Genomic DNA, 21,752 nt, shown 5'->3' with positions numbered 1-21,752 from the left:
TCTCAGACAAAATAATTTGCCAGATCTATGGAAACCCTACTTAGAGGTTGTTCCACATTATTAAGCAAGTCACAGTTCTCATGCAATATGGGGAGGAAGAAAGATCTTTTTTGAAGATGAAAAGCATGAAATGTTGCAATGTTGTGCAAAAGGCATGAAAACAACTAATATTGTGTGAAACTGAATGGAGATTATCAAATTATCATAAGATTTGTGAGTGATCCAGAGCACAGCAGAACTCGGTCAGATAAAGGTTTATTGAGGAAAGTTCCTGTCAAAAAATTTAATTGTATTAAAAGGGCAGCTATAAAAAAGCCAGTGTTGAGCAGCAAACAGGTATTTGAAGCTGCTGGTGCCTCTGGAGTCTCAAGAAGCTCTCCATGCTGGCTGGCAGTTGTGCGTAAAGATGCATTTCAGCCACTCCAAACCAAACCTCACAAAGAGAAACATTTACAGTGGGTTTAGAAATACATGAAGACTCATTTTTAAATAGTTTTATTCACTGACTAATGCCGTACTACAATGGATGGTCTAAATGGATGGATTTCTGGATGGTTGGTGAATGGCCACCACGTTCCAACAAGACTGTGACGTCAGCAAGGAGCTGGTGGGTGATGATTTGGGCTGGAATATTGGGAAGTGAGATGGAGGGTATTAAAATGACTTTTGCAAGATATGTGGAGCTCATAACTGGCCATTTTCAACTATGGTATAAAAAGGAGGATAGTGCATAGTACAATGCACTATTGCATAATGCACTATGCACTATCCCATGCTGAAAAAAAACACCACAGCAATAAAACTGTTTGAAAATGTATTTCTACACCCACTGTTAATGTTTCTCTTTGTGAGCTTTGGTTAGTGGTGTCTAAAATGCATCTTTACGCACAACTGCCAGCCTGCATGGTGAGGCTCTCAAGACTCCAGAGACACCAGCAGCTTCAAATACCTGTTTGCTGCTCAACACTGGCTTTTTTATAGCTGCCCTTTTAATACAATTAATTTTTTTGATAGGAACTTTAATTAATAAGCCTTTATCTGACCGAGTTCTGCTGTGTTCTAAATCACTCACAAATCTTATGATAATTTGATAATCTCCATTCAGTTTCACACAATATTAGTTGTTTTCATGCCTTTTGCACAACATTGCACCATTTCATGCTTTTCATCTTCAGAAAGATCTTTCTTCCTCCCCATATTGCATGAGAACTGTGACTTGCTTAATAATGTGGAACAACCTCTAAGTAGGGTTTCCATAGATCTGGCAAATTATTTTGTCTGAGATTGATACCAGTTATCTAAAAAGACATGGATAAATAAACAAACAAACATTTTTATTTTTTAACTTAGAAAAACTAAAATCTGAATGTTTATTGTACTGAAATCTTACTGATATGTCAATTGCATAATAATTTGGAACGCTGTGTGTGTGTGTGTGTGTGTGTGTGTGTGTGTATATATATATATATATATATATATATATACTTTATTTTGTTATCCACATTTACATAAATGAACTATAGTGTTCTGCACCTACTAGTAAAAAAATAATAAATAAATGAATATTTATTTATTTATTTATTTATTTATTTTTATTTTTATTTTTTTTACTAGTAGGTGCAGAACACTATAGTTCATTTATGTAAATGTGGATAACAAAATAAAGTAAACTTCTTCATACAGTGGACTACCAGTAAAATTGATAAAAATTGGGACCAAAAATTATTCAGACACTTTAACCTGACCATGTTTTGCTTAAGTGTTATCTGACATAATTAAGATTATTTTTTTCTGACAGTTTAACTCTGAGATCTTGTCATATTTTATGACTATTTTTTTTAAACTGTAGTGAATAAACTGTAATAATATAAAATTTTGCTTATACAAGAAATTAAGTTATAAAAAATTTTTCATAACGCCCCCAAAATTTTCATCACTATTAGAGCAGCACAATTCTGGATAAATTGAGAATCACAATTTTTTGGTTTCAAACTGAGATCATAATTCTCCCACAATTCTGAACAAGACAACTAAACAAAATAACGTAATTTACTAGAGGTTCTGACAAATGTAATTGCTGCAGTCTATTTAAAATGTTTAAAGATTCCAAACAATTTTTTTTTTAAATTGGTTTGAATTAATGATTCAATGACTCAGTACTGGATGAATCAGTTTTTTTTTAACAAATCTATTGAATTAATTATTCAATGACAAATACATTTAGGAGCCACTTGTTGTCACCTAATGGTGTAACAATGTAATTGATACAATTGTTATTTGAGCACCAAGTTATTTACAAAAGGCGATTCACTCTGTTTGATCGCTTCATAAACATCAGTGTTTATATCCAAGCTATAAACTTTTATCCCACTACTTCTGTGATTAATTTCAATTATTGGAACACAGAAATAACTAGGGCTGCACGATATATGGTTTTAGCATCGATATCATGTGCGCATCCACAATAGTCACATTGCAGGATGTGCGATGTCAAGTATATGGATTGTTAATCCATACGGACCAGAAAACGTGCTTGATTTTCAAATGAATTCCAAAGTTTGACCATCATACAATGAAAGTTCATCATTTAAACGTGTTTTAGGTCCTGTCAGTTTAAACATTCAAGCAAATTAAAACCATTTGAGCGCACGAAGAGCGCACCAAATGCCATTCCCTCCCATCTATTTGTGCCTGAATGGACACATACATGCAAAAAAAATTGGTGAACTAAAGAAAACCAGATGTGTAACAGTATTTTGGATCCACGCATTCAGTCTTAAAGCGACAGCAGCCTAATATTCCTGCTGCTTCCTGCTTTTTCTTATCATTTAGGAATAATATTGTGTGGGTGGTTGAATCGAGATCTTTTAACGATTAATCGTGCAGCTGTAATCAGTATAATGCTTTTTGCTTTACAAAAGTGATGCTTCAGTTTTGGTGTTTTCATGTGATTGACTTTGTTTGTAATGGCTAATCATAGCAAAACGGAGAAAGAAAGTGGTATGTGCTTATGTGGTATGAGTTTGTTTAGATCTCTTTCTTTTTGTTGCAGATGTGCTCTAAACATGGGACAGATTTCCTGGAGTACAAATGTCGTTACTGTTGCTCTGTGGCTGTGTTCTTCTGCTTTGGCACGACACATTTTTGCAACGCCTGTCATGATGATTTCCAGAGGATGACCAGTGTCCCAAAAGAAGAGCTGCCCCATTGTCCTGCTGGTAAAATGCTTTATAAATGTTTAAATAAAAACTTCCCACCATCGTTTTTGGTTTGTCTGAAACTCGTGTAGAACTCGTTCTCTTGTTGAATTAAGCCTTTGTTCTATTACAAGCTGTTTTTAGTTATTGAAGCTTTAGCCAACAAATTGGCAAGACAGCATGTTGACTTTCTTTCATTCCTCCCTCCCTCATAGGACCAAAAGGAAAACAGTTGGAAGGAAGTGAGTGTCCCCTGCATGTGGTACATCCTCCCACCGGAGAAGAGTTTGCGCTGGGCTGCGGTGTGTGTAGAAATGCCCATACCTTCTAAACGCCATGGTCCTGTAATGATCTCTCTCTATACATATATATATTCACCCTCCTGTGGCGGCTGACTCCCTCTTCAGCACAGCCTGAGAGCAGATACACACCGGATGTCCCATTCAGAAGACGCTGTGATTGGCCGCCGTGCTCCAGGGTGCATCCTCCCTCTCTCGAGACACTGAAGAATGGAAAAAAAGAACAAAAAAAAAAAGAAACGTTGTGACGTGTTTGCATGCAGCCGTTGTAACCCTGCGGCTTGTATAAACGTTGCACACCTCCTGACCACTGAAGTGTAACAATGTACGGAGGATTTTGGAACTGAATCTGAGACCACCGTGGATGGGCCATGATTTCAGCTTCTCAAATACAAATTTAAGATTCTATTGTTGTATGTTAACTGACTATGTTTTCGTAATCCTGTACAGTATTCCTTCACTTTGGAGTGCATCATGGTTTGACGGCTAAAGATTCAAATGCTATAAGAGGACTTTAGAATGTTACGCTGGAGGAAAATAGTGTACGATTTATCTAATCTTGTATATAATGACAGTAGTAACCCTTCATATGTGTATTCCAATGTTGCTACTCTACACTTCAGTTTTCTTTGATATTCTGGGTTATGTTTTGAGCCAGAACTTTTAATGAAGTGCAATACTGGGTGTGCCTCCTCGCAGATGTAAACATATGGAATGTATGTCAATAAAGCCACTGTACATTTTTATACAGTGATACACAGGCTGTTGTGTTTTCCCCGGCAAGTACAAAATAATTTCTGTAGTCAGAACGTTATCGAGGGGCTTATTTGTCTGCGGTGTCTGCCCTTTTGTCTCAATGATGTGGTATAAAACCATTTTTTCTGTTATTTTAAAAGCAAAAGGTGAGTATGTTCTGCTTTTGTATTGCAAGAACACGACTCTTCGGGGCCAGTCTTCACACCAAATCGAAGGAACGTGAGGCAAAAAGAGATATATTTGAAGTTGTGGGTATTTAGTGGTTGTTTTGGAGGCATAGGAAGGAATGTTTGGGGGTGGGGGGGGGGTGATAAACAGCTGCTGTAAAAGACAAAAAAATGCAACTTGTGAATCTGCTTTGTATTATTATCTGTGGATGGAGCTGAATGGTAATAATAAACCGGGTTCTCTGTTCAGCAAGGTACATTACAAAAGGAGTGTCGTGTGCTTTTCTTTCATCTCATTCATTCATGAAATATTTAAGTTCGAAAATGAAAGCATAAAGCCAGCTTATCTGAAGAGAGGACACAAATGGGCAGAGCTTGGCGACTCGAGCGTCGTTTCTAATAAGATTTTTATTTCCTGTAATATGTGCAAGACTGCACAAGATTTGTGTACATCTAAATTTAGTCATAAATATGCCGCGTCAGACACTTTACCGCTGTCACGTCCGTTTGCATAACTTACATGAGCTGTATGTGAAAAAGATCCAAGAAATACAAGACCAATCAGAATGCAAATGGATGTGAGAAACAAAGCCAATCGGAATTTATACCAAAGTCATTTCACTCGGCGGCCATCTTTGAAACGCCTATCGGGCATTCAAGTGCAGCTCTATGGAGTCAATATAATGCCGCATATATACGCAAAAAAATTAAGTTTTGCAAACGAAAATTAAAGTATTGAGGAAAATAAATGTGCTTTTTGCAAACAAAAATAAAAAAAAGTATTGGGAGAATAAAATTAAGTTTTGCAAACAAAAATAAAGAATTGCAAAACAAATGAAACAGCACGAAAAGCAATGATTTGGCAATACATATTTTCCATGGTCATATCTATTAATTTATTTGCAACGCTGCTTTTCATTTTGCGTGTCAGTCTAATTTGAGCTCGCGATGCCATTTTCCCTTTGCGCTTCATGTTTCTGCGTGTCTCGTATGGAGTCAATATAATGCCGCATATATACGCAAAAAAATAAAGTTTTGCAAACGAAAATTAAAATATTGAGGAAAAATAAATGTGTTTTTTGCAAACAAAAATAAAGAAATGCAAAACATAAATGAAACAGCGCGAAAAGCAATGATTTTGCAATACATATTTTCCATGGTCATATATATTAATTTATTTGCAATGCTGCTTTTATTTTGTGTGTCAGTCTAGTTTGAGCTTGCGATGCCGTTTTCCCTTTGCGCTTCATTTTTCTGCACGTCTTGCTTTGTGGCACTGTTTTGACGTGGGGGTGGAGACATGGGACGGGGGCGTGTAAAAGATGCCTCCCTGAAAGTGACGTCATCGGCCCGAGAAGCAGCTCACTGATCCAGGTACTGTCATGATGAGCAGAGGCTTGCGAGTGGATGACAGTCATGTCAGGCTTTTACAGTATAGGCTATTATTTACAAAACTCTCCAGTGCTGCGTTTTTAAAAAAGCATCATTAAAACTAGCAGTAGCCTAACTCTGAACTAATGTAAACAAAGAACGCTTCTGTGCGCTGGCGTCCTCCCACAGGTTAAGAGATTTTAAACAAACACTGTTAATACACATGCAGTTAACCAAATGAAACAATACACATTTTAATGCTATAAAAGTGTACACATCGAGAGAAATAAACGCCAGATGTTCATGGTAACAACTTCTTTAACTTGAGCAAACACTGCTAATACACATATACATTTGTTAATAAAACGAAAACATGCATGTTTTAATGCTACTGAATAAAAAGAAGCAATCCACTCGCAAGCCTCTGCTCATCATGACAGTACCTGGATCAGTGAGCTGCGTCTCGGGCCGATGACATCACTTCCAGGGAGGCATCTTGTACACACCCCCGTCCCATGACTCCACCCCCATGTCAAAACAGTGCCACAAAGCGAGACGCGCAGAAAAATGAAGCGCAAAGGGAAAACGGCATCGCAAGCTCAAACTAGACTGACACACAAAATGAAAAGCAGTGTTGCAAATAAATTAATAGATATGACCATGGAAAATATGTATTGCAAAATCATTGCTTTTCGCGCTGTTTCATTTATGTTTTGCAATTCTTTATTTTTGTTTGAAAAAAGCACATTTATTTTCCTCAATACTTTAATTTTCGTTTGCAAAACTTTATTTTCTTTTGCAAAACTTTATTTTTTTGCGTATATGGGGCGTTATATTGACTCCATACTGCTCCTATCTCTTTGAAGGGGGAAACATCAAATTCTCTAAAGCTGTTTGCTAAGCTTTCGATTACATTTCATATTTGAAATCAGCAATGAAATCTAACAACAACTGTCTCATAAATTTTGTTTTTTAAACGCTCGAATCATGACAAAAATAGTATTTTTCAGGCTTGATCAAGCTAATGCGCATGCGCAATCCTAAATGCGCGTCTCTTGTGTCATTTAGGAGGCGCGCGTCTTTCTATAGCAGGGATGGGCAACTCCGGTCCTGGAGGGCCAGTGTCCTACAGAGTTTATCTCCATCCCTGATGGTAACTCACTTGCCTATAACTTTCTACTAATCCTAAAGACCTTGATTAGCTGGTTCAGGTGTGTTTTATTAGGGTTGGAGCTAAACTCTGCTGGGCAGTGGCCCTCCAGGACTGAAGTTGTCCATCCCTGTTCTATAGGAACAAGAAAGCCAAACCGATCAGAATTCGCGTGCTTTTGATCACCGTGTAAATATTAAAATGCCGTTTTCATAACACCGTCAGGCATTAAGTTAACATCACACGCCGCCACATGTTAAAATAACGCCACTCGCACGCAAATTCTGATCGGTTTGGCTTTCGATACCTGTTCCTATAGAAACAGTCAGACGCGCGCCTCCGAAATGAGACACAAGAGACGCGCATTTAGGATTGCGCATGCGCATTAGCTTGATCCAGCCTGAAAAATAAAATTTTTGTCATGATTCGAGCGTTTAAAAAACTAAATTTATGAGACAGTTGTTGTCAGATTTCATTGGTGATTTCAAATATGAAATTTAATCGAAAGCTTGAGAAACAGCTTTGGAGAATTTATTGTTTCCAAGATGGCGACTTTGACTTCGCCACTTTCACTGTTCAGTGACACTGAACACTGGAGTATGAAAATTCAGCTTTGCATGACAAATATTTTTTTTTTTTTAAATATATTACAATACAAAACTTATTTTGAATTGCAATAATATTTCACAATACTGTATTTTTGCATCTGTACTTTTCATGAATAAGCATAAAAATTAAAATCAAATAAATAAAAATCTTACTGATCACAAACTATATATATATATATATATATATATATATATATATATATATATATATATATATATTACCGCATTACCGGCTGAGTGCATCTTGTCTTAGTGCGCATGCGCGGCTGAGAGTGCATCTTGTTTGCAGCCAGGCCACTTTCTCCCTTTCAAAACATCGTCGTTCGTTGCCGACTTGCCATAGTTTGAATGGATCAAATGTAATGTAATGTGAGGTGAATTTCAAACTGTAGTCCTAAATGTCTAAAAAAAAAAATAAATAAAAAAAAATAAATAAAAATGTTTGCAAAAAAAAAAAAAAAAGAACAGCTTAACACTGGAATTATCTACAAAATTTGAATATACAGTTAGGTAAACCGCCGCATTTTCATCGAATATATATATATATATATATATAGTAACTATTTTCAGTTAAAGTTATTCTGTGTGTCCGGTCCAGAAGGCGTTATTGTCACGTGGTACGTGCTACATTTCTCTGCGGGTTTTTTCTGCGGCTCTACTTACTGTAGCCTGTTGTTATAGTTTGTTTTTAGAAATTGCTTGGACAAATGTATATTTATATGTCACTCAGATAATCATTGGAAAATAAAGTATAAATGGCTATAATAAGACAAAAAATGAATTCTGCTGTATGGGGTGTTCAGCTTTCTGAGCCGTCGTGCGCCCCCTGGAGGAAGACACAGTTTGAGTCGTTTGAGTCAGAAAATACAGCAGACAGCCGCCCAATGCTGCTCAATCACACTCGCCTGACTCGACAACAACATCGCCATTTTCAGCGCTGGGAGGGAGGCGGGGACGCTGAAATCTCCCGCGGTACAGAAGTAGGTCAACCAGCAATATAGCCGAGACATACGCACTCAGACTCCCGAAAAAACGAGAAATAACTACATAAATCTGCGCTTATTCGTTTCCAATGCGTGCGCTTTGCTTCACTCTGATGCGTTCAGGTTCCGGTCCGGGTTGACATTCAGACAAGTTATCAGGATTTTGTTTGTTTTTCACTGTTTGTGAGCGAGCTGAACGGAGATAACATGAGTCACACGCAAAACAGGTAATTTGGGGATTCGCAGCAGCGCAATAAAGCTGTTGTTGTCTTAATCTAACTAGATCACTGTCTCCATGAATAAATGTATGTGTGTGTGCTTTAGTGCTCTGATATGATTTTATTAATGCTCATACTTACTGAGACGTGGATTGAACACACTTTGAGCCGAAGAGGAATTTGTTTGCAATTTCGTTAAAACATTTTGTGTCCAGGAATCTTCAGAGCCATTTAAACACATGCATATATCTATATTATCTATGTACATATGCATGCATATATATATATATATATATATATATATATATATATATATATATATATATATATATACACACACACATGCATAATAAACTATATATATATATATATATATATATATATATATATATATATATATATATATATACACACCTTGAAAATAGTGTAGTTTTTGGATGCATGTCATGTGCAAACATGCTTCTCTTCTCTCTGTGTGTATTTGCACTCGGCCTGTTTATACTTCACTTCTCATGCTTCACAGCTCTCTCAGGCCCCCAAGAATGAAAAGGAGGTTGAGCAGAGAGCGAGAGGACAGCACCTCATCCTGCGACGGGCCGACAGGCTCCTGCAAGAGGGTCAAACAGCCCGACGAGGACTCTGAAGATCAGATGTCCAACTGGGCTCGACTACCCCAGGAGATCCTGCTTCACATCTTTCAGTACCTGCCGCTCCTCGACCGTGCCTTCGCTTCACAGGTTTGCCGTGGCTGGAACCAGGCCTTCCATATGCCCGAGCTGTGGAGATGCTTTGAGTTTGAGCTCAATCAGCCTGCCAGCTCTTACCTGAAAGCCACACATCCTGACCTAATAAAGCAAATCATAAAGAGGCACTCCAATCATTTACAGTACGTCAGCTTCAAGGTGAGAGGCTCATGAGGAAGTTCAGGGTTACCGGCGGGCTCTCCATTACAGATTTAAACGTTACAGCTCAAAATTCATGCTGACCTTAAAGGGATAGTTCACACAAAAGTGAAAATCTCACTCGCCCTCATGTCGTTGCAAACCTGTATGACTTTCTTTGTTTTACTGAACACAAAAGATATTTTGAAGAATGTTTGTAACCAAATAGTTTTGGTTCCCTTTGACTTCCATTGTATTTTTTGTCAGTGGGAATTCAAACTGTTTGGTTAACAACATTCCTCAAAATATGTTATGTTCTAAACTTTATGAACTTTTTTTAAGGCTTAAAGACATGGTAAAAGTAATCCATATGAATCGAGCGGTTTATGATATGATACTTTATTGTCAGAACAAGTCTGAAATTTCTTGCATAACAGTATATTTCTACGTTTGCAACAATCAACATCTCTTACACAACATCACTTAATCCACACACTCAAAAAAAAAAAAAAAAAAAAAAAAAAACCCTACCCTTACTACATCCCACCGCACTTATACAACACATCACATTCACACTACTCTTGATTTATGATTAAGTGTCTTATTCAGCTCAAGGATCGCCTGATGCACAAACGAGTGTTTCAGTTTTTTGAATCTTGGAATTCTGTACTTCCGATTTGATGGTAATAATTCAAACTCATTATCAGAAATTATATTATTAGCCAGTCTTAACAAATTATAATAAGTTGTCATATAGCTTCTCTAGAGGCTGGCCAACAATCCTTGAGCAGATTTTTAATTGATTAAACAACTGTGTTTTTAGCTTAACAGACAAACTCTTATACCAAATAGAGTTGCAATATTGCAGTACACTCATTATCACAGACACTTTTTGCTTACGTCGAAAGACCTAAGACGACGAAGAAAATAGATTCTCTGCTTTGTTCTTTTACAGAGAGCATCAATGTGATCTTTCCATGATAACATATCATCAAATATCACACCTAAATACTTAGAAGTTTTAACTGATTTTACCATTATGAATAAAAACAGGCATTGTATGAGTATCCAATGTAGACCCAAATGTAATCTCTTCTGTTTTACTTGTTAATGACAAGATTATTATTCTCACACCACTCAACCAAATTAGTCACACCCTGTTGATGAAACCCAGCATTGTCCAAATCATTCAACACAGATATTAACACAGTGTCATCAGAATACTTTAAAATATACTGATTTAACTTGTCAGTTCGACAGTCATCTGTATACAAGGTGAAAAGTATTGCAGAGCTGACGCAACCTTGGGGTACTCCGACATTTGTTATGATAGCAGATGACAACGTTTTATTCACTTTAACTCTCTGAACTCTATTAGTGAAGAATGAGATATACCATTAAATCAAATGGGGATTTACACCCAACTGTACAAGTTTTGATCCAAGTCTTCTGATTTATATGATGAACATATCTAATTTAGACTTCAATTCACATATAAATATTAATCACTGCACATAGAGAACATCAAATATGGTAAATGGAATATGATAGATATGATATACTTGGTAGATATGATATACTGGGTAGATATGACAAATATAGTAGATATGGCACATATGATATATTTGTCTTGGTAGATATGGCAAATATAGTAGATATGATATACTTGGTAGATGTGATATATCGGTAGATATGGCATATAGTAGATATGATGAACTTGATAGATATTGCAGATATGATATACTTTGTAGATGTGGTAAATATGGTAGGCAGGGATTTAACTGCTCGATTTATAATCAATTACTATTACAATGTCTTTATGAACATTTAAAAGCATCAACGTTTTGGTGGGATTGAATTTCAGTGAAGGGACAGAAATCCCTGAAGTACAATTAAAAAAATCTTCATTTTTCTTTGATGAACAAAAGTAATTTGGGTTTGTCATGAGGGCGAGTAATATTATAAATATATTGTTTACATGTAGACTTGCGTTAAAGATTTACACTCTTTTACAGTGGCTTTGAACATGGCACATCTAATTAAACATAAAACACAATAGTTCAGTTTGAGTTGATGCTAAGAGTTTGTGTTCTGTATCCACAGGTGGACAGCAGTACAGAATCAGCGGAGGCCGCGTGCGATATCCTGTCTCAGCTGGTCAACTGCTCTCTGAAGACTCTTGGGCTGATCTCCACTGCACGACCAAGCTTCATGGAGCTACCCAAGGTATCAGGACGTGTGTTATATGGCTGAGCTATGTGTTAGGATGATGGGGTGGATGTTTCCTGATGTTTGATGATTGTTTCCTCTTTTCAGTCCCACTTCATCTCTGCGCTCACCGTGGTGTTTGTCAACTCCAAGTCTCTTTCGTCTTTGAAAATTGATGATACGCCAGTGGATGATCCTTCGCTCAAGGTCCTGGTGGCCAACAACAGTGACACACTCAAGTTGTTGAAGATGAGCAGCTGCCCTCATGTTTCTCCTGCAGGTATGACATGTTGTTATTTGAGGGACTGTTATTCTAGCACAGGGGATCCACTTTCCTGCAGAGTTTATATCAAACCTTGATCAAACTCGTCTGCTTGTAACGTTTTAATAATCCTGAAGACCTTGATTAGCTTGTTCAGGTGTGTTTGATTAGGGTTGGGGCTGAACTCTGCAGGAAAGTGGATCTCAAGGGCCAGAGTTGAGAATCTCTGTTCTAGCATGTTGGCAAGTTCATGAAATATTCTCATCACCAGTTTCAATAGCTTGAACACACTCTATTATTTGAAAAGTTAAATATTAATATCAGTGGTAACAAATAAATTAAAATATAGTGTGTAGTAAATATTCTCCAGTAAATTGAAATATTTAGCATGCTTTAATGAGTGAATAATGCCTAACACACACTTTTTTTTAATACATTAATATTTTTATTTAGAAATGATGCATTTAATTGATCAAAAGTAACAGTAAAGACATTTGTAATGTTACAAAAGATTTGTATTTCAAATAAATACTGTTCTTTTGAACTTTGTTCATCATATACCATAGCTTTCCACAAAAATGTTAAGCAGCACAACTGTTTTCAACATTATTATTAATAATAAATGTTTCTTGAGCAGCAAATCAGCATATTAGAATAATTTCTGAAGGATCATGTGACTGGAATAATACCTTCTGAAAATTCCCATTACAGGATTACATGAAATTTTAAAATATATTGTTTTAAATCATAATAATATTTCACAATATTATTGTTTTTACTGCATTTTTATTAAAATAAATGCAGCCTTGTTGAGCATAAGAGACTTCTTTCAAAAGCATAAAAAAGAAAATCTTGCCAACCTCAAACTTTTTTACGGTGGTGTAAATTATTGTATTTTAATATAAAAAATACATAAACTAAAAATATCGGCCATTCACACATGTATTTATGCAGGCTATTGTCACCTATAACAGGAAAGTCTGTGACTGTTGTTGTTCCATTAGTCACAAGCTGCTAATAAACAGGGTGTGTCCAGGCAGAGTATGATAATTTATGTTTATAGCTTATTGACAATACCTACAAGACTGGCTGGCCAACTCTGTGGAAAAAACAAACAAAACCTTTCTGTTCCTTATGGAGACTACTAGGTTTATTAAAATAGGTGCACACCTTAAAATGCACCTATTAAAATAGGCGCCCTTGCTGGCTTGACTGATGGTACTACCGGTAGTGTATAAAGATTTCTTACAGACTTGTTGAGCTCCTATTGGAAAAAGATGTAAATTTCATACACTTTAGTATGATTATAAAAATAGAATTAAACAACACAAACTAATCTTTTCATGATGTTTGTTCTCATAAGTCACCCTGTGGGTTTTAAAGGGATTGTTCACCCAAAAATTACAATTCTGTCATAATTCTCAGCCTCATTTCATTGCAAACCTCCATGACTTTAGTCCTGTTCACACCAAGAATGAAAACTATATTAGCGTCCACACCAGCAGACAATAACATTCTGTTTATTATAAGCATGAGCTGCAATTTTGTCATCTGCTGCTTTAAATGCTCGAGCTCTTTAGAGCAGGACTGATTCTGATTGGTTGTCAGTGTTTTTATCATTCATCAGCTAGAAAAAAATCATTCTGAAAGTGATTCCAATGATATTTTTCACTGTGCCGTTATCGTTATAGTTGTGGTGTGGACTCTGCTGTTCTTTTATATTTAGAACTATATCTTATCGTTATAGTTATCGTCCTTGGCATGAGTGGCCCTTTTCTCTCTTTCCCGTGGAAGCCAAAAATTGAAGTTGAAAGTATCCAAATTGCTTTTTTCCATATGATAAAAGTTTTTTCTTTCTTATATTTAAAGTCCGTAAACTCATTATTTAATAACATTTATCTGTGCATTTTTATTAAATTAACTATCATAAGTTCTTTTTTTTAAAATAATGACCAATTTATAATAAATCAAAGCAATTGTATGTTGTTAAGAATTATTAACTAATGCCATTGCGGTTATGTGGAATAAAAAACAAAGCTCCGATTTTCTGAATGATTGAAGAGAAATTGCAACGTATCTGAGAATCTTTTTTCCACCCTAGACTAGGGCTGCAACGATTAATCGCGATTAATTGTTTGCAAAATAAAAGTCTGTGTTTACGTAATATATATGTGTGTGTTCTGTGTATAATAATTATGTATATATAAATAAACACACATTCATGTATATATTTAAGAAAAATGTTATATTTATATATAAAATATTTGTTTATATGTAATATAAAATATATATAAATATATTTATAATACATGCATATATTTCTAAACTTTATACCTGTATGTGTACCTGTACACACACATATATATTACGTAAACACAGACTTTTATTTTGCAAACGATTAATCACGATTAATCGTTGCAGCCCTACCCTAGACATTAGTTAGACTGTATTATTTGTAGTGTCTTGTGCAGATGAAACTCATCATCAGTCTTCTGTTGTTGCAGGTATTCTGTGTGTTGCTGATCAGTGTCATGGTCTGAGAGAACTGGCTCTGAACTATCACTTACTGAGCGACGAGCTCCTTCTGGCGCTTTCCTCAGAGAAACACGTGCACCTCGAGCATCTTCGCATAGATGTGGTAAGCGAGAACCCTGGTCAGCAGTTCCACACCATCAAGAAGAGCAGCTGGGACGCCATGGTGCGCCATTCACCCAAGTTCAGCCTGGTCATGTACTTCTTCCTGTACGAGGATGAGTTCGGGCCCTTTTTCCGCGACGAGATCCCTGTTACGCACCTCTACTTTGGCCGCTCGGTCAGCAAGGAGGTGCTCGGTCGCGTCGGCATGAACTGCCCCCGCTTGGTGGAGCTGGTGGTGTGTGCCAACGGTCTGCGGCCGCTAGACGAGGAGCTGATTCGTATCGCCGAGCGCTGCCAGCACCTGTCGGCCATCGGACTGGGCGAGTGCGAGGTCTCCTGCAGTGCTTTTGTGGAATTTGTGAAGATGTGTGGTCGTCGCCTCTCTCAGCTGTCTATCATGGAGGAGGTGCTCATCCCAGACCACAAATACAGCCTGGATGAGATCCACTGGGAAGTGTCCAAGCACCTGGGTCGTGTTTGGTTTCCAGATATGATGCCCACCTGGTGAAATGCACAACTATTGCATTCAAAACACCATAAGAACTCCTAAGCCTTTGGTAATATGGGCTTTTAATGTGGTCTTCGGTAAATTCACAAGGTTTGTACATAGATTTGATTTGAGATGTAAATTCCAGTGTGGACTGTTGTATTAAATGGATAGTTCACCCACAAATTCTGTCATCATTTACTCGCCCTTGATTCATTTCAAACCTGTGAGATCCTTTTCATTTGTGGGACATAAAAGAAGATATTTTGAAGAATGTTGGTAACCCAACAGTTTTAGTGACCATTGACTTCAATTTTTAAAAAAAAGACATACACTTAGACATTTTTTTTTTTTTAAATAATATCTATATAATATGTTCCACAGAATACACAGAGGTCATGCAGGTTTGGAATGACATGAGGGTACGTAAATGATGACAGAATTTTAATTTTTGTGGGATATATGCCTTTAATGGCATGTTGTGGCAAATCTACATGTAAATGAATCTTACAAAAGTTTATTCAGGTCATATTTAACCCTAAAATTAAAAGAAAAAACTATATTTGATTATATTTTATGTCAAAAAGAAATTAAGCCCATTTTAGGACCATTAAGATTTTTGTCACTGTGACATTATTTAAACAATTAAGCATTTTCCCATCCTTCTCATAATGCATCTCTTTGAGTTATTATTTGACTTTTTAATCCATTAGATTCTCATTACAGTAACACGTATTTTTAGAGTTCAAATTACTACTTCCATGATCTATAATTATTTTACAATTTCTTTTTCTCCTGTATTATGGCAATGACAATATTAGGTATTGTTGGTCACAATACAAAAAAAATGTTAATGGTTCTAAAGAAAATTGAGCTTATTTGTGAAAAATAATTTTGTATTTCTTTCATTTGGGGGTGTAACATAACCTGGACATTTTGTAACATTTACTAAAATAGAGTATCACTGTACACATCATACCAAGTATATATGTTACATTTTTAGATTATTTTGCAAAATGTGTGTGGAAGGGGAAAAAACCCAGTTGTTTATTTAGAAAGGAAACTGAAAGCTGTTTTATCTAGATCAGCTTATCATATGCGGATTATTCATTGCTCATGATATGGGCTCTCTGTCTTTGTTGATGTTCTTAGCGGATACTCATCCATTTCTCTACTTCACTTCTGCATAATTCACTTTGTCCTGCTGTGTATCTGTGCAGATGGCTGTTTTCAGTGGCTCAACTTTGCGCTGTATTTTCAAACTGTAAAGGGTGGATCTCATGTTAAATCATTCTTCCATTAGAGCAGAGTGAGATTTAGTTATAAATGTTTAAGCTTGGAATTCATTTATCCAACCATCAGTTTCCCAAACTGCTTGTCCAATGTAGGGCGACAGGAATGTTGGAGCCTATCCCAGCAGCTCGGGCCATAATCACATTTTGATTTATATTGGCCAAATGGTTTGTGTAGTTAGTTGAATAATTTTCAGCCATGACACTTTAGTGAGAGCTGTTTTCTTTCACCAACTAGTGGCCTCTCACTAACCAGTTCACCAACACAAGTTCAAGGTTAAAAAGAAGTGCACAGCCATCGGGGTTGTAAACAAGTGCTCACTTGAATGTGTGCTGATTTGATTTATGTAGATAAAGAACTGTATTTTGTGTGATTTAAACATTTTGTATTAATAGATACATTTGGTATTATAGTGCTTTTGTACAAAATGTATAGTGAATAATATGCACCTTATACATACCAAATGGAAATAATTCTTTCTGATGGTTTAGGCAAGTAGAAAAGTAGCAGTTGCTCATATTTTGGTGTAGCAGGGAAGAGGGTGCAGAACAATGTAACAGCATATTTTCAAGGTCTTAGGTATGTTGGAGTTGGTCAGGGAAGATGGAAATGAAAGGATCAGTGTTTGGCTCACAGCACACTTGTGTCCTCAGATTTGAAAAGAGATAGTAAAAGAATTTTAGGGATACGATGAACCATTGACTGGTTTCTATTGGATTACATGAAGAATGTTGTGCAATGACAAACTGAATGGGATACAACCAGATAATGATTGGATTGAATTATTTTTTTTTTTTTCTGGATACGCTTCAGACATGGCTGCATTAACATGCGCCCCTTCGATTCAGTATTGGAGTGAAGCAGTGAAAACATTTTCCTTTAAGAAGGAAGTCCCATGTGTCTGTATATAAAATGCTGTGTGTTTGATATAAATAGAAATACTTATATATACTTCTGTGGAGGTTCGAAGTGTTTCTGTGCTGATCTCTTTCAGATGAGTGGGAATTATTCCTTGATGGATCTTTGTACCCTTGTGATTAGTTGATCATCAGTGTAATTTATTGATATGCTTTTTTTTTTTTTTTTTGCATTAATCTGTTTATACTGATAGTTTAACATTGAGTGAGATGCTCCATGTTGATTTATATTCATATTATATAATTTATAAAAAGTCAATAGCATGTAAGTTTTCCTTTACCAGTTATCCAGAATTAAAGCTGTATTAGCTTTTGTAAATTGTAGCATCTAAATTAAGAAAAATAAGATTCATGTCATCATTTGAAAGCAAAACATTCTTGAAAATTAACAGAAAAGGGAAGCTACAGCCTGGTAGTTCACATACAATTTAGTTATTTCATTAAAGTAACAGAGCTAGGCTTTAGGCAGCGCATATCTTACCATTTTAACTCTATTTTAAAACAAAAAGCTTTTTGCTAGACATGGCTTTTTGAAAGTGCATGCTGAAGAGCATTACATAAACTCAACACCATTGATACACATACAAATAGCATCAAACCAAGTGCTCATGTATTTGATTTTTCTGAAGCAAGTGAGCATATTGCTTGTATTGCTAATATGAAAGCATCACATTTCTATTGTGTTGTAAAAAACGCAATTATAACTGTCTTTTGTTGAAATAAATATGGGCAAATAAACATTTGTGCAGACATTGTGTGAATGTTTTAAAGATCATTTACATTAAGGCAGCAATATTCTTAAATGTGTGGTACAACAAAACAAAAATAGTATAAAATAGTATATTTAATATTGTTCGAGCAAAAAAAACAGTCATTATGGAAAAGGAATCTCCTCATAGGTTATTTGTAAGTAAGGATATTTCATCGGCAGCTTCCAATATTCAGAGTTGTAGTAGAAATAGAAAGTCTTCTCGAGGACCATCTTGTCATAAGCCTCCAACAGGCTCATAATCATTTCTATCACTGACTGGTGAGAGCGAAACGAGTGATAGAACTTCTTGATGTCTGTGGCGAGATCTTTCGTAGAAGACTGTAGAAAGATGGAGTCATCTCCCAAATAGAGCGGCTCTCCGCTGTACAGATAGATCTTTGTGTAACTGGTTGGAGTTTGGCTCAACAGTTGGGCACCCAACTCCATTAATTTCTTATATGCGCGGTGCACGAACTGAGAACAGTCGTAGGACTCGAACCATGCTGTGGCATTGGCACCAGGGTCTGACTTTACCGTCCAAGTCTCGTAATACACACCCGTTTCATTGTCCTCCTGAACCCACAGAGCCAACTCATTAAACATCTCACCTAACAAAACAAAAAATATATGAGAGAAACAGCAGAAAATCCAGACGGAACAGAAAAACACATGGCGATGAGGATAGCCTGGGAATGGTGCGAGAGCTTCAGGCTGCTCCAATATATACATTGTTTATGATATTTTCTGTTTTAAATGTTGTTTATTATTCTGCTAATGAAAATATGACAACAATAATGTTCTCTAGGTAAATGACAAATGTAGTTTTGTCAGTAATGTTTTATACCATTTGTCAGAAAAAGTGTTTATGAAGTTTTGTAATTCATATTTTGGGTGGTGGGGTTATTTGAATTATTTTATTTTTTTTTGCTCACTTGTTAAAAAAAAAAAATGTTGTTTGGCCCAACTTGGCCGTATACGGAACCCCTAAAGGGACATGTTGAACAAGATATGAGATGGGAGGAAAAATTATGTCAATGCTTTTGCGTTCTCTTTAAAATGTTTTACGATCCCCTGAGAAACGAGAAACTTTGCATTCGCTTGCAAATCTTCGTTGTGGCAATGCTAAAGTTTTGTAAGTGAATGCAAAAGCTTTGAATTATATTTTTTCCACCATGTCCCTTTTGGGGCTCCATAGCAATATATTGCTATGTCCCGAAATAAAAATAAACCTAATCATAAATTAAAACATTTTAGAACAGAAAGATTTTTTTAATGTTTTAAAAGAAGTCTCTTGTGCTCACCAATACTGCATTTCTTTGATCCAAAATACAGCAAAAACCGTAGATATTGTGAAATATTTTAAAAATTTAAAATAACTATAAATATATTTTAAAATGCAATTTATTCCTGTGATGCAAAGCTGAGTTTTCAGCATCATTACTCCAGTCTTCAGTGTCACATGATCCTTCAGAAATCATTCTAATATGTTGATTTGCTACTCAAAAAACATTTATTATTATTATTATTATTATTATTAATGATGATGAAAACAGTTGTGCTGCTTAATATTTTTTCAGGATTCATTGATGAATAGAAAGTCCAAAAGAACAGCATTTATTTAAAATTGAAATCTTTTGTAACATTATAAATGTCTTTACTGACATTTTTGATAAAATTAATGCATCCTTGATGAATAAAAGTATTAATTTCTTTCCAAAAAAAATAAAAAATTCTTACTGACCCCAAACTTTTGAACGGTAGTGCATAATGTTACAAAAGTTTTCTATTTCAGATAAATTCTGTTCTTTTTGAACTTTCTATTCATCAAAGAATCCTAAAAAAAAAAAAAAAAAAAAAAAAAAAAATGTACTGAACTGTTTTCAACATTGATAATAATAAGAAACGTTTCTTGAGCAGCAAATCAGCATATTAGAATGATTTTTTGAAGGATCATGTGACAGTGAAGACTGGAGTAATGATGCTGAAAATTCAGTTTTGTCACAGGAATAAATTACATTTGACTATATATTCAAATATAAAACCATTATTTTGAACTGTAATAATATTTCACAATATTATTGCCTTGGTGAGGCTTATATATGTTTATATTATAAACTTAATGATTATAAACTTACAAACTTACCTGAAATCTCTCCTATTTTCTCCAAAGTCCCATTCTGCTTCCAGTGTATGTCGTCTATGCCCTCATAAAAGCAGGCGGCTCCCTGGTTACACCAGAATGGAGCACTCACATCCTCTCTTTCATGAGGAAAAGTGCAGTTCCCAAGCTGAAACAGCTCATACCACTCCATCGTGAAGTTTCTCCCAGTTTTTGTGCTTCCAAAGCCAATGGCATCATGCATTATATGCTGAGGTGCAAAACTCTTGATTAGACTCAAAGGAACAAACTCTTAAAGAAAAGAGGCCTGCTATTCAATGAGTGCACTTACAAACTTTCCCAAGATGTCACCATATTTGAACTCCCACACAGGAGTCTGAAGTCTGAACACTGAGATGATGTCGTAGTATTCCATGACAGGTATCCTACCATATGGATCTCCAGTGGGGCAGAATGGGTATAAAGCCTGGCAGTAGGGATCTACATCTGGACGGCTGTCAAGTCGCCTAGAAATTGATATGACATTGCATTATGTCTGCTTTTCAGTGTGAACAGGTTTGGCCAACCTGTAGGATGTCACATAACGTTAATACATAACACATAACATAATAATTAATATTCATGAGCATAAAAATTGTTACGTTTATTTTTATTCACTGGTGATACAGATGTATATATAACTAAGAAATCAGTTAAACATTCAAATATTGTGATTAATGTATGTATTAATAATGTCCTACCTAAAGTTAACACAGAGCCCACAGAGTCTCTTCATTGTACATATAACGTGACAATAATATAATCCTTTTATATACTTATCTTCCTCTGTGCATTCATTACTTTCATTTTCACATAACTATATAGCGTATCTAACACATATTCATACACTTCCATTTTGCACATACGTAATTCTGTCTATTGTGTATTGCCTTTTTTTATTATCGTGTTATTTTACTTTCATTGCCCTTTGCCTTGCCTTGCCTTTCCTGCACTGGAAGCTCTTTTCTCCAAGACAAATCCCTTGTGTGTGTAACCTTAAACATGCTATGCAATAAAGCTCATTTTGATTCTGAAGAGAATAAACCAATAAACCATTGTGCAAAGTAACTTGAAAACAGTCGACTGAATACGAACCACTATAAACGCATTTGGTCCTAGTTAGCACTGACCATGTGACTGAGCTGAAGTGTACAGTAGGTGGTTGCAACTTACTTGTAAGGCACTGGCCAGACCTGCTTTCCACTGACCCTAGAAACGACCAACCCCACAATCCAACAGTGAAGCACCGCGTAAATGAAGTGAACGGAATACTTCATCTCAGCACAGGCTTGCAAACACACTAAAGTGCTGTCTTTCTTGCAGCTCTATTGTTTTGTCTCACATCCTTGTTTTAGAGAACACTGATCACGTGACGGACTAAATTAAGTCAACTGGTCAGTCACGAGCTT

At 35.9% G+C, this 21,752-nt stretch overlaps 3 protein-coding genes across 19 annotated transcripts in view; 2 read left to right on the top strand and 1 right to left on the bottom strand.

Moving 5' to 3' along the window:
- The window catches only part of mycbp2 (MYC binding protein 2), a 114,411-nt gene extending 109,725 nt beyond the window's left edge, over positions 1-4,686 (top strand). For all 17 annotated transcript variants that reach the window (XM_048192966.1, XM_048192977.1, XM_048192961.1 and 14 more), the window contains 2 exons: positions 3,053-3,218; positions 3,413-4,686. In XM_048192966.1, coding sequence (XP_048048923.1) covers positions 3,053-3,218; positions 3,413-3,528 — 282 coding nt within the window. In that variant the 3' untranslated portion in view covers positions 3,529-4,686. The remainder of the gene's footprint in view (positions 1-3,052; positions 3,219-3,412) is intronic.
- Positions 4,687-8,405: 3,719 nt separating this feature from the next.
- On the top strand, positions 8,406-18,184 carry fbxl3a (F-box and leucine-rich repeat protein 3a). Its single transcript, XM_048192954.1, has 5 exons — positions 8,406-8,758; positions 9,273-9,651; positions 11,734-11,856; positions 11,947-12,118; positions 14,605-18,184. The coding sequence occupies exons 1-5, from the start codon at positions 8,739-8,741 to the stop codon at positions 15,243-15,245; spliced, it is 1,335 nt and encodes a 444-aa protein (XP_048048911.1). The 5' UTR covers positions 8,406-8,738; the 3' UTR covers positions 15,246-18,184.
- Positions 18,023-21,745, bottom strand: cln5 (CLN5 intracellular trafficking protein). The gene is made up of 4 exons (XM_048192955.1): positions 21,517-21,745; positions 20,636-20,810; positions 20,329-20,554; positions 18,023-18,793 (listed from the first exon to the last, which is right to left on the bottom strand). Exons 1-4 carry the CDS (start codon positions 21,618-21,620, stop codon positions 18,309-18,311), a joined length of 990 nt encoding a protein of 329 aa, XP_048048912.1. The 5' UTR covers positions 21,621-21,745; the 3' UTR covers positions 18,023-18,308.
- Positions 21,746-21,752: the final 7 nt, after the last annotated feature.

This window comes from Megalobrama amblycephala, linkage group LG6 (assembly GCF_018812025.1).
Source record: "Megalobrama amblycephala isolate DHTTF-2021 linkage group LG6, ASM1881202v1, whole genome shotgun sequence".
Lineage (NCBI taxonomy): Eukaryota > Metazoa > Chordata > Actinopteri > Cypriniformes > Xenocyprididae > Megalobrama > Megalobrama amblycephala.
Note: the sequence above shows the minus strand (reverse complement) of the source record. Positions and strands in the feature narration are given on the sequence as shown.